Source organism: Zonotrichia albicollis, chromosome 18 (genome assembly GCF_047830755.1).
Source record: "Zonotrichia albicollis isolate bZonAlb1 chromosome 18, bZonAlb1.hap1, whole genome shotgun sequence".
NCBI classification, from domain to species: domain Eukaryota; kingdom Metazoa; phylum Chordata; class Aves; order Passeriformes; family Passerellidae; genus Zonotrichia; species Zonotrichia albicollis.
Genome location: NC_133836.1, coordinates 4879347 through 4892379, shown reverse-complemented (window position 1 = coordinate 4892379; position 13033 = coordinate 4879347). Strand labels below are relative to the sequence as shown.

Genomic DNA, 13033 nt, shown 5'->3' with positions numbered 1-13033 from the left:
AAAGCAGCAGCACAGCCCTTTCATAGGGAAACAGTGAGTGGCTCGCAGAGGTTAATAGGAATGTTGGAAAATAAATAGGTTATTGATTGATAATAACAATAAGCTGACTCCAGTCCTACCTTGGTGACCTTCCCTCACCCAACTTAGAGAAAACTCAGTTAGCATCTAATTATGGATCGCTTCACAATCCCACATATTAATGAGAGTGTGGCTGCACAGGCCTGGAGCTGCTCCCGGTGGAGGGAAGAGCCCAAACATGGTTGATCCCAGAGAAATCAGGATCTGGGACCTCTTGGCATGACATGGAATCACAGAATGGTTTGGGTTAGAAAGGACCTTAAAGCCCATCCAGTGCCACCCGTGCCATGGGCAACCTTCCACTGTCCCAGGTTGCTCCAAGCCCTGTCCAGCCTGGCCTCGGGCACTCCAGGGATGGAGCAGCCACAGCCAGGGCTTCACCACCCTCACAGGGAAGAATTTTTCCCTAATACTCAACCTAAACCTTCTTTCTGCCAGCTGAAAGCTTTATCCTGGTGCCCAACCAAGCCCCAGCCTCTGCCTTGTTCTGCAGGGTGGAAGAGGGAAGGACCAGAGCTCTGTAAGTGATACTTTAATTGCTTCAAGATGTGCTAGGATGTCCTGCCTTCAGCTCCAGCCTCACTCAGCATTCCACATGTGGCTCTTGGCTCCGCTCGCTGCAAGAGATGGAGTGGACAGAGCTAGCTGGGGGGAAAGGGGGCTGCAGACGGTGGGCAGGGATGGAGTTAAGGGAGATTTTTCTTGCCCAGGGTGGGCAGGTACGCTGAGAGCCCCACAGGGAGCTGGTGGCAGGGGGGATCCCCACAGTTAGTGACTTTTCCCATTTGAGGTTGCTCAAAGACCAGCTGTGTCCCTGTGAGGGGCTGGGGACAGCAAACACATGATGCTTCCCGGGAAAAAGCTCCAGGATCTAAAATCCTGGATAAGGGTGTGACTGTGTGAGAACTGCTGCATGTACGTGAAAGGGAAGGAGGGGAGAATGGAAGATCTGTGGGGTTTGTAATGCGTTATTCGCAGAAGTGGGAACAGAGATGCTGATCCCGTGCAGGGCAGTGACTTGGGCAGAGCTGTGGACGTGGAGCTGCTGCCTGGGCTGAATCCCTGCCTGCTTCCCTCGGCAGCTGCACGGCCGGGAGCAGCGCTGGGGCATTTGGGAAAAGTGATTGGGGTATATGGAAAGGTGATTGGGGCATTTGGGAAAGGTGATTGGGGCATTCCCGATCTCTCCCGCAAAGCCCTTCTCGAAGGGCCCCTCCGTGGCAGAGCCCCGCGCTCGCAGCCGCTCCCCCAAAAGCCCCGGATCCATTCCACAGAATCGCAATTTGATGCAAATGAACCAATTTTTCGTGTCAGCACGGGCTGGGGGCTCTCGCTGTGACACCACAGAATGCTGGATAATAAACGCGGCAGCTCGTCCGGGAGGGGATGGAGCCGGGACCCCTCCCCAGAGCCGGGGGTGTCCAGCCTCCCCCTCCGCAGAAAGGCAAGCAGGAGCCGTGTCCTGCTCTCTGCGTGCCAGGCTGGAATCTCAGAACCATGGGATGGTTTGTGAGGGAAGGCGAGAGGGAAATCGAATCCTTCCATTTCCCGACCGTGGGCAGCGACACCTTCCACTATCTCAGGTTGGCCGCTCCAAGCCCCATCCATCCTGACCTCGGGCTCTTGCAGGGACTCAGCGGGGCCGCCGGGCTTTGCTGGAGCACGAGCTCCACCTGCCGCCCCCTCCGAGCCCGGCCCGGTACCGCCGAGTGCCCCCGCAGCGCCCGCAGCCCCCGCAGCGCTGCCCCGGCTCGGTGGCTCCGTGCCCGCCCCGCTGCCGGCAATGGGTGATGGCACCGAGTCCCCAGAGCCACCAGCCGGGCTGCCCGGGGGTGCCTGGGGGTTCCCGGGGATGCCCAGGGGGTGCCCGGTGTTTCCCGGAGATGCCCGGGGTGTGCCCACCCTCCTTCTCCCACCCTCCTTCTCCCCTCCGCCCACCCAGGACCCCTCCAATCCCACCACACTCCGGTGGCCCCAGTTCCCCGAGAACAGCCTGTCCTGACCCCCCCCCCCCATGAGAGCTGGGGACCCCCAGCCCGGCCTCACAGGGTCCCGCGGCCCCCCACATTGCACAGAGACAGAAAACAAAGACAGCCAGGTGGTTGCACACTTGCCATGTTCACAGTAGACTTTACAGGCAGTGGGGACATCTTCGTGGCTCTGGGAACATCCTCGGGGCTCTGGTGACCTATGGGACTCGTGGCCAGTGCCCAGCCAGCGTGGCTGTGCCCGCAGAGCAGGGGCAGCCCTGAGCAGCCAGGGCAGGACGGTGTCCCCAGGGCTGCCACTCTGCCCCGTCACTGCTGGGCTGCCCTGGCCACACGTCACCACCACAGCTGGAAGGGGGGCTGCACATGCTGCCCCTCTCCACACAGCAGAGAGGGATGGATAGACAGACAGATCAACTCCTGCCAGCCACGGGGACTGGGGAGCGGGGACAGGGAGCCCTGAGGTGCAGGAGCAGGGCAAAGGAGTGACCTGGCTGTTTGGTGGAGCCTCTCTGCCCTCCTGCCCTGCTCTGAGGGGGATGCAGCTACCCGTGGGCGCTGGTGGCCTGTCCCCACTGTGCAGGGTGTGCAGGGTGACATCTGCCAGCTGCATCCTCTGCCATCGAGGTGACTCGTGGTCCCACGTCTCCCTTGAGTGACCAGCCTGGGGAGTCCCCCTGTGCATAGAGGGGCTGCTCTGGAGCAGAAAGGGGGGTCTGTGGGGTGGGGAGGAGAGTCCCTCACAGAGCTGGGCTCTGACAGCTCCAGCCCAGTGCTGGTGGTGCTCCTGTCCTGTGCAGGAGCCCTGATCTGCCCACCCTGGGTCCAACCTGGCTTGTCCTCCTGTCCCATTCCTGTCCCTGTGCTCCCCACTCTGCGCCTGTCTCCCCCTTCCATCAGCCCTAAAACCCATCCTGGTGGCATTGGGGGATTAGTGGGGTAAGGTGGAGGCTGGACAGACAGAGAGCTGGGCGGGAAGGGGACCCCAACAGCCGGAGAGAAACCCCCTAGCTAAAGCTGGGCTTAGTGCCTAGCAGGGGAGGTGACAGTGTCATGGGGCCACCCAGGAGACCTCTCTGGCTCTGCTTTCAGTGACAGTGACATCAGCCAGTGACAGTGGGTCTGGGGAAGCCGTGGCCACGGGAGAGAGAGCACAGGGCAAAGCCAAGAGAGAGCAGCCAGAGCTGGACCCTGTCTGGATTTGTTCCGCCCTGACAGAGCTGCTGTGACCCCACAACAGCCACAGTCTGGGATGTCCTCCCAGATGAGCCAGCAGCACAGGGCCACCATCCTCTGATGGCACACAGGGACAGCTGGGCTCTGTCCCCCTGGTCATGGCACCCTGAATGTTGTCAGTGCCTTGCCATGTGCCAAAGTAACAGCAGTGAGCCAGGGTCTGGATCCTTCACCCTGGCAGGGTCCCTGCAGAGGCTGGGGATGCTCATCTGGACAGGAAGCAAAGGCCAGGCTGTGCCCCCATCCCCTGTAACACCCACTGCCCATCCCTGTCCTCGGCTGGGCCCAGGGGAGCCTGCAGTGGGACGGCGACACAGAGCTGGGTTAGTCAGGGCCACGCTGCCAGCAGGGGCTTCCACATGCACCAGGCACAAGAGAAACTGTGGAGAGACACAGCGGGAGAAAAGAGAGGAGCCCAGGAGCACCAATGCTGGGAGCAGCACGAGAACATTGCTCATGACAGGTGACCTGGGGCCTCAGGAGAGCCCCATGCTCAGGCTCATGGCAATAACTTTGCTCTGTGGCTGAATCTCTTTGCAAACTGGCTTTGCTGGGCCTCTACAGCCATTAATGGCCTTGGACTGTCCTATTGCCACTCAGCCTCTTCTCCTCATTGTGCCATGTGAAATTTGTTGGAAAACAGGCCAAGAGGGAAATATGCAAAGTGCCTCAGGCTGAGCATCTATCTTCTTTCCCATGGTACCAAACGGGAGCCAGGGATGCTCAGCAGCACGGAAAATCGAGTGCTGCAGGTGAGTAAGTCCAGGAGGAGCCACTGTCACTTGTCATGGCAAACAGCACCCGAGAGGCAAAGTGCAAAGAGAGTTGTTAGTAGCAAGAGAGAAACAGTCAGGGAGGATTAGTACAGTGGGAACAGAAGAACGGGTTAGTAACAGAAGCAGGGCGCTGGTCTGCCTTAGAGGACACACACTGCAAGAGAAATGAAGAGAAAAGCAGCAATGGTTAGTTTGTTTAATTCAGTTCAGGAATGTGTTAGTAACAGAGATCTACGGGCTTAAAAAGGAACTGAAAAGCTTCTGCTGATAAAACCGTTTTAGGCTCCTAGTCAGCAACAGGCTCCACAGGCAGAGCTGGGCAGGGCGTGTGGGGAGAAACCCTCTCCTCTCCTCATGCTGCCAAGGGCTGCTCGGGCAGGGGCTGCTGGTTCCCTTTCCTGCCTGGGGAAGGGGCTGCTGCTCCCCTTTCCTGCCCAGGGCAGGGGATGCTTCTCCCTTCTCCTGCCCAGGGACCAGCAGTCCCCTTCCCTGCCCAGAACTGGAGCTGCCTGCACATGCAGGAGCTGCCCAACACCACTCCTGGGTAGCCAGTGCTCTCTCCAGGGCTGTCCCTGCCTGTCCCTGCCTGTGCAGCCTGGCACTGACATTTCCAAACCCCTTTTTGCAGCTTTTCTGTTCCCCTTTAAAGGCAGTCCTGCTGCCGTGGTTAGTGGGCACAAGGCAGGGCTGCTGTGGGTTAGTAGGGCATGCGCTGGGCTGGTTAGTGGGTTAGTCCGTGTGCCAGGGGCTGTGGCAGCCCCAGGGAGGGCACAGGGGGCCCAGCAGGTTAGTAGGTTAATATTGGCAGCATGCAGAGCCAGGCCTGCCAGCAGCAGGGCTCTGGCTCACAAGAGCAGGAGGCGGTTTTGGGTGTTAGTATTTGGGGAGGTGTTAGTGGAGGGTTTAGGTGGTGTAGCAGAACCTGTCCCTGAATGAAATGCTCAGCAGGCTCCTGCCCCTCTGATCTCTGCCAGGGAGGTACCAGAGCCCCCTCAGAATATGGGCTTTCCACCCGTGGTGCTGGGAAAGGTGAGAGACAGGATGCATGGAGAACACAGCCCCAGCAGTGCCTAAAGGACTCTGAAGGAGCTCAAGAAGCAGAAGAGGAAGGGTGAAAGAATCACTGGTGGTGTCTGGGGTAAGGCTGCAGCAGAGACCATGGCAGCTGCTCCAGGACTGCCCCAGCTCCCACTGCACGTGCAGGTCCAGCAGGGAAAACTACTATGGAGCAGAAGAAAGGTGACCCACAGCTTACCCCCTCCCCATCAGGAGCTGCCTCTCCGTGGGGCTGAGCAATGCTGCAAGGGCTGCACTGTGCCCCAGGAAACAGGGCTGGGATAGGGCACCCAGGAAAGCCTCTGCCCTATGTCCCTCTGGGTCACCTCCTCCCACAGCACAAGCTCCTCTGGTCCCCAAGAGACACTTTTCCAGTTTGGACTTCCAGGCTGTAACACCTGCCATGAGCTGTGTGTGCCCCCAGCCCACTGCACCCCCGTCCTTGTGCCTGTGTGGGGACATGGGCCCGAGTGGCTCCTTGGTGAGGACAGGGTCCCACCCTTACAGGGCACTGCAGAGGCCATGGCAGCAGGATTCCCTGCCCAGGCTCCACACACCAGGTATTCCAGAAAGCCAGAGGGAAGGGCAGGGTCAGTGGGGACAAACAGAGCCCCTGTGGGCTCTGTGCCCATTGTGTCACCACGAGGAGCTGGCACAGCTCTGCCCCCACTCCCTTTTCCTTCTCCCTCCTCCTACTCTGTGCTCAGGGCAGGGGAGAGGCCTGGGGACAGCAGTGGGAGGCAGGGACACCTCAGCACCTTGCAGGAGAACCGTGTGCATGCTCAGCCCAGTGTCCTCAGGTGTCACCAGTGCCATCTCCTGGGCCATGTCCCCCGCAGTGGCCGGGCTGGTGGCTCCATGCCATGGCAGAGGGTACCAGGGTGCTCTGCTGGGGCCAGCCCGGCTCTGGCATCGTGTCCTGGTGGTGATGGCAGCTCCTGAGCCTGGCTCCCCTCTGGACATGGTCAGTCTGGCCAGGCAGGAGCTGGGCCGTGCCCCTGGGGTGGTGGCACTGAGGAGCAGAGACACTGTGAGACCCTGGGCTGTGGTAGCCACCCCCTCCCCACTGCTGGGCACACATGGGGGGCACATCCTCTCATGCAGGGGGTCCTGGGGATGGTGTGAACCCATGCACCCCACTGGGGCCTGGGGAGAACCCTCCAGGAGATGGGGGCCGGAGGAGGAAGGATGATCCTGACTGCCCAGCACCTCCCTTCTAATGAAGGAGTGGAAGAGCACAGGGCTGCCACTGCTTGTGTCCCCTCCACAGAGTCCTACCTGTGGTCAGCAGCTACTTGAGTGCTGTGCAATGTCCCCTGTTCCAGGTGGCTCTGTGGGGCAGCGAGGGGACTGTGTGAACAGACCTCAGGTCAGTCATTAGCAGCTGCAAAAGAAACAACCAACGCAGCAAAGGGAGAGAAACAGGGCACCGTCCTCAGGCAGGGCCCTGGCAGGAGCCTGGCAGGAGGGTTGGGCACAGATCTTCCTGTCCCTGTCCCCTTGCAGGGTGAAGGAGCTGAGCCAGGCACAGGGGGAGCACTGGAGCCACCACACCAGAAATGGTGGCAATGCCCCAAACTGTCCCAACCTCACTGGAAGGAGGGACTGATTGCCACTGCCACTTCTGCTGCCACCTCTGCCCCTGCCGTGGGGTAAAGCTGAGCCACTGGGGCAACTGGTGGTCACAGCCATGGGTGCTGCTCCATCTCCTCGGGGATTTGGGGACACGTGGCCGGTGCCAGCAGCCAGCCCGTGTCTGTGCCAATGTCTGTGCCCTGCCCTGCCCTGCCCTGCCCTGCCTGCCCGGGCAGACCAGGACAGCAGCAGGTCCCAGGAGAGCGGGGCTGTGATGACTCTGCAGTTCAGCTGCGGAGCCACTCCTGCTTCCCGAGGCTCATTGTCACCACAGTGCCGGCAGGACAGTCCCTGCCGTGGGGACAGCACGTCCTGGTGGCTTTTGCAGCCCATCTGCGGTGAGAGCAGCGGGGATGAGCGGTGGAGATGGCACCGAGCATCTGGCACATGGATCCCCGGCTGGATCGGGGCGGGAGGTGCCTGTGCTGGGGCAGGATGGCCTCTGTGGCCTGGGAATGAAGCACATCCCAGGAGACAGGGAGGGAAAAACAATTTTGGGCAGACTCGTCTTGGGCGTGAGCTTGAGCTGCCTCTGCCACACGTGTGGGTGGCACATACAGTGGCCCTGGAGCTGGACACCCGAATTAAATGGGGCTAAACCCCCTCCTCGAGTGAGGAGAGAGGGGGGAAGAGGAGCACAAGCTCCACTGCGGGCAGGAGCAGGGACATGAGGGCACAGCAGATCCCAGAGAGATGATCTCTGGGATGTGGCATCCGGGCACCCTGAGCCCTCAGCTCCCAGCAGAGTGGGCACACACGCCGGTCCTGTGCCCTGCCAGCTCTGCCCGACCCTCGCTGCCATCCAGCACAGCCCAGGCTCCGGAGCTGCTGCAGGGGTGCCAGGCACTGCTGCCTTTGTCTGCAGCCCTGGCAGAAAAGGGGTGTCAGCGTGTGAAAGGCTCCTTGCAAGCCCGCAACGCCTGAAAATCCGATTATTTCTGGGCTCCTCCTGGCTCGCAGGGCAGGACTTACCCACACACACAAAAGGCTGAGAGACAATGAGGGAGAGAAAATGGCTCCGCAAGAAGAGCATCTGCCAGGTTAACATCTGCGGAGGGGAGGGAAGGGCTGGGCCGTGCCCTGGGGCTGCTGGCCCTGACTCTCCTCTAACCCCCGCCTGGGACCGTCAGCTTTAGGAGAAAATGGGGGCTTCGAGACAAAGCACTAAGCCAGCATTTTTGGCTACAAATCCTCCCAGGAGCATTGAAAATCAGGCAAGAATCCATTTACCTGGCAGGAGCCCTATTCTTGATGAGGATTCTGAAAAAAAAAAAATATATACAAACCAGCAGTGCAGCAGTTAGCTCTGATTTGGGGAGGGGGCTGCAGTCGGTGTCCGGGGGGGGGGCCTCAGGACCAGGATCACCGGGATCAGCGGGATCGCCCGCCGGGCCGAGATGTGCCGGGAAAACGGAGCGGGATGCGCGGCTGCTCCTGCCCTAACAAAGGGAGGGGGCCTCGGCTGTTCCCCCCAGGGAAGGAGGAGATCCGGCCGGGAGGGGCCTCTCCTGGGGTTATTTACAACCAGGGAATAATATATTGAGAATAGGGTTGTTTTGGGGGGCTTGGAGGGGAGGCAGCAGCCTCATCCGCCTGCCCCCCACCTCCCGAAGTGACACCCGCAGGACCCTCCGTACCCCGGGGCGACATCGCCCCCCATCCCGCCCGGAGGTGGGGGCGGCCCCACCGCGCCCCCAGACCCCATCCCGGTGCCCAGGGAGCGGAGCCGTGCCCGCGGTGCGTTACCTGCTCCCCAGGCCCCATCCCGGCCCGCAGAGACCGGAGCCGTGCCCGCGATGCGTTACCTGCTCCGGGGGGCCGGGCTGGGGGGCTCCGGTTGCGCTGGCTCCTGCCCGCCGCGCCGCTCCTTTGTGCTGGAGCTTTCCCAGAGCATCCCCGAGGAAGAGGCGGCCGAGCAAACTCCTCCTCCAGCAGCCCCCGGCCCCCCCGGCCCTACCTACGGCGCAGGAGGATGCTGCAACTCGCATGAAATTTTAATGCTGGAAATGCGGCCGAGCCACCTTTTCCCCCCATCGCTCCCGCTGCGGGAGACCCTGGGGACTCTTCTGTCGCTGCAAATGCCACTTTCACCCTCTGCCAGGCATCGTTTGCCATGACGGCTCGGGTGTGACTCAGGGGACGAGGGGCAAGGGGGATAAGTGTTGTCGGACCCCTGGGGAAGTGGTGGCAGGATGAGGTGGGGACGGATGGCACACAGAGCAGCCCGGCTTGGGGACACAGCCGTGTCCAAGGACAGCTCCCCTCCCGTCCGGGGGTTGTGACAGCCCCTCCGCAGCGCTCTGCAGCTGCTGGGCTCCCGCATTGTTCTCCAGTCCCCGCCGGCTCCCCGGGGACCCCTGGTCTCGCCGCCAGCTGCCCACCGTGCCCGGCCATGTGCTGGCCCCGCTCCCGGAGCCCGCGTCCCCCCAGGGCTCTGTGCTGTGCAGGGACAGGGGGTACCCAGAACTGGGGGTGACAGAAGCTCCGCTCTGCTCCTCGGGTCTCCCTGGCTGCCGGCCCCGGACGGGTTTGCCCTGGGGCGCAGGATGGTTTCATTCAGCCCATCCCACAACTTTTTGTTTCTTCTTCTATTTAGGCTTTTTAATTGTGATTTCCTGCGGAGAGAATCTCTTGCTGGGCAGCATTCCCTCCGCTGGTGGCCTTGCTGCTGCAAATGTCATGCATGGGACATTTTCACCACATCAAACATTTCCTCCAGAGCTCTTCTGAAATGAGGATTTTTTTTTTTTTTCCCAGAGCCGCCTTTCCCGGCTGTTTTTCCAGCTTTGGCTTCACACTGGGTGTGTGGGAGTGAGGGATGGGTGCAGGGGTGTGTACAGATGGGTGAGAGTGCTGGGATGGGTCTGCATGGTTGCAGGGATAGGTGCACACTCGCTTGATCCTGCAGCTCCCTTCAGCCCCTGGCCGGTGCTGGAAGAGCAGATGGTGTCTGTGGGGTGGTGGGATGCGGGGGTCCTGCAGAGCCCCTGCACCTGGGCAGAAAAATCCCCCTCCACCTCATCCCTGCCCCGGGAGTGACATCACTCCCGGCCACGCACCCCCATGGCCCTCATCCCCAACTGCCAGCGCCGCCTTGGACAAGTGAGCCTTTATTGAGCTTTGTCCCCGCTCAGGGGACAGGCGGGGCCCGGGCGGGGGGCTCCGGCAGCGCGGTCACTGCTGGACCCTGCGGATGGACTGCACCTGGCCCGTCTGCGCGTGGGACCCCCACTCCCGCACGTGCTTGTACTCGCCCGCGGGGCTGTCGCTCTCCAGCAGGTACTGGAAGCCCCGGTAGCCCGGGTACTGCGAGCAGACCCACCTGCGACAGAGCAGAGAGCAGCGGTGACCCCGGGGCTGCAGGCACCGCGGAGCCCCCGCAGTGGCCGGAGCATCCTCGGCCCCACTTCCAGAGCATCCTCGGCCCCGCTTCCAGAGCATCCTCGGCCCGGCTGCCAGAGCATCCTCGGCCCCACTGCCACAGCATCCTCAGCCCCATTGCCACTGCATCCTCAGCCCCCCAGCCAGAGCATCCTCAGCCCCACTGCCACTGCATCCTCGGCCCCCCAGCCAGAGCATCCTCAGCCCCGCTGCCACAGCATCCTCAGCCCCACTGCTAGAGCATCCTCAGCCTCCCAGCCAGAGCATCCTCGGCCCCTCTGCGCACCCTGGGTACTCACGCTCCGGAGCGGACAAGGAAGGAGCCCACGGTGCTGCTGCCCCATCCCAGGGCGGGCAGCGAGGGGCAGTCATCGCTCAACTCTGCCCGCTTGCCCTGGAAGTTCTCCTCCTCAAAGAGCATCAATCTGCTCCGTCCGTGGTCCTGCGGCCGAGACGGGCGAGGCTTTGGCACTGGCCCCGTGGCCAGGGGTGGGCTCCGGGGGTCGCCCCGCGGGGGGAGCCGGGGCGGGGGCACTCACGGCGCAGGCGATGGGGCGGAATGAACACATCCTCTCCACGTGGTAGGCGTTGCTGCCGCTCCACGCCTCCCAGCACGGGTACTCGCCGCGCTCCAGCACGAACTGCTGCCCCTGGAAGCCGCAGTGCTCGAAGCCTGCCCACCTGCCGAGGCGGGAGGGGTGAGACCCCCGGCGTGCCCACCGCCCCACTCACAGCCGGTGCCCAGCTGTGCCCACAGGAGGCAGCTCGGGTAGCAAAAGGCACTGCTCCAACCCCCCTGCCATCCGTGGGGTCCCGCAGCACCGGGGGTGGCAGTGCCCCGGGACCCCCACTCACGCCCCGCTCTCGATCTTGCAGGAGCGCACGGTGCTGAAGCCGTGCTCGGGGGTGCTGTAGCAGTCGGTAGTGAACTCGTGCTTCTTGCCCTGGAAGAAAGGCTCATCCCACACCACCATCTGGGGGGGATGGAGGGAGTCAGGAGGCTCTGGGGGTGCAGATATTGCAGCCCCATTCCCAGGGGTTCACAGGGCATGGTGCTGGTCCTGCCCAGGCTCCTGTACCTTCCAGAGGCCGGAGGATTTCTTGCAGCGGTGGCTCATGGTGGCTCTGCCAAAACACAGGGGAAGGGCACAGTTCAAGCTGCCTCTGTGCCCAGATGGAAATGACCTCAGGAGCCCTTGTTGTCCCCCTTTCACAGCACTCTGCGGGGCAACAAGAAGATTGCTCCATGCTGGAGCAGATGAAGAGCGCTGTGTCTCTCCCTGCCCAGCTGGAGCTGCCACCAGGGCCATGTGGAGCAGTGGGCACCTGGCCCAGTGGGCACCTGGCCCTGGCAGACATCCCTGCCCGTGCCCAGGGAAACTGCTCCTCCCACTGGCAGCTCCCTGAGCCAAAGCCCCGGTGCTGGCAGGGCAGGGCAGCGCTGAGCTGGGAGCGCTGCAGAGTCAGCTGTGCCCACAGTGAGCATCAACACCTGCCACTGCTACAGCCGGGGACAGACCACAATCCCCCAACACCCACCACAGCTCCTGGTGACGAAGAGAGCTCTAGCCCTGGATCTGGGATATTCCTCCACTGTTCCCACAGCTGCTCACTCCCAGGCCCCACCACAGGCATGGGGCAGCTGCCCCAGGCTCCAACGCTTACCTGAGGTGAGGCACTGGTGCCCAGGGAGGTGACATGTCCAGCAGCCTCCAGCTGGGTTTTTATAGCCTCCAGATAGAGACAGAGCCCAGGGGAGCATTACTGAAACCCCTAACTCAGCACATGGCGGGGAGGAGGGACTGGCCAGAACAAAGGCGCCGTGTCAGAGACGCTGATGAGCCGGGACATAGAGCTGGCCCACCAGGCACAGGCTCTGACCCCCATCCCACAGCTCCAGGGCTGGGGCATCGCCCCCAGGCCCTGCCAGCACTCCTGCCATGTGTCCTCCCTGGCATGGGGCTGGGCTGGGGCTGTGTCCCAGCTCTGGCAGCGCTCCCCCTGCCTGCAGGCAGTGCTGCCTGCTCTGGGGGTGTGGGGAGGTTTCCTCACCCCTTTCTGGGAACTGGGAAGAAGGACACGTCTCCACTTGCTCTCCCTGCGAGGGCAGAGCAGCTCTACCCTAAATCCAGGGTGGCTCGTTGCAGGTTGGGCACACAAGAGCAGTGGACACCACAAGAAGTGGGGACCAGGGGCATGGAAAGTGGGGGTGAAGGTATAAAAGGCACAGGAGGGACTGGAGGTGTAGCTCATGGCTTGGGAAGAGCTGCAGCAGCCTCCTGCCTCTGTGCGCTGGAAAGATTCTGCTGCCACCACATTCTGGGGACCTAAACACCTTACAGTGACCCACACACCTCACAAATCATCCTGAGGTGCTGCCAGGGCTCCACAAAGGCTGGGCAGAGGCACCCACCCAGCCTGCCCCTCAGAGCAGGCAGCAGGCAATGGAGGCTCTCAAGCCCAATGGGAAAACCCATGTTCGCAGGGAGTGCTGTGTTTTGGGACAGAATTTGCTAGAAAACTGCCAGGAGGCTGAGCCAGAATCCCCCTCATGCAGCTGCAGCAGCCCTGAGAGCCCCGGGCACCCTGGGGGAGGCAGAGCAGGGCAGCTGGGGTTGCTCAGCACAATGGGCTGCCCCAGGGCACAGCAAAACTGCACGGGCTGTCCCTGCCACCTGCAACCCCAGCAAAAGCCCTCTTGGCACTGGCACAATTTGTCCCTGGCCTCTCGCTGTGGCCTGAACTAAACTCAGCTTGTTCTGGCCACCAGCACAGTGACCACCACTCGCTCACTGTCCACTCCATGTCCTGGCAGTGTGACACGGTCACTGGAGCCCCCATGGTGGCACTCAGTGCCAGGCAGGGATGCAGCAGCAGGAGATC

At 62.1% G+C, this 13033-nt stretch overlaps 1 protein-coding gene across 1 annotated transcript; it reads right to left on the bottom strand.

Moving 5' to 3' along the window:
• Positions 1-2176: 2176 nt before the first annotated feature.
• LOC113459503 (beta-crystallin A4) lies at positions 2177-11268 on the bottom strand. The gene is made up of 7 exons (XM_074554555.1): positions 11230-11268; positions 11006-11124; positions 10690-10831; positions 10450-10592; positions 8575-10091; positions 6413-8029; positions 2177-6146 (listed from the first exon to the last, which is right to left on the bottom strand). Exons 1-5 carry the CDS (start codon positions 11266-11268, stop codon positions 9944-9946), a joined length of 591 nt encoding a protein of 196 aa, XP_074410656.1. The 3' UTR covers positions 2177-6146; positions 6413-8029; positions 8575-9943.
• Positions 11269-13033: the final 1765 nt, after the last annotated feature.

Excerpts from the sequence above, each read along its gene's own strand:
- LOC113459503 (XM_074554555.1), bottom strand. The coding sequence starts at position 11,268 with ATGAGCCACCGCTGCAAGAAATCCTCCGGCCTCTGGAAG. Across the intron at positions 11,125-11,229 it reads AATCCTCCGGCCTCTGGAAG|ATGGTGGTGTGGGATGAGCC; the intron begins GTACAGGAGCCT and ends CATCCCCCCCAG. Across the intron at positions 10,092-10,449 it reads TTCCTTGTCCGCTCCGGAGC|GTGGGTCTGCTCGCAGTACC; the intron begins GTGAGTACCCAG and ends GCTCTGTCGCAG.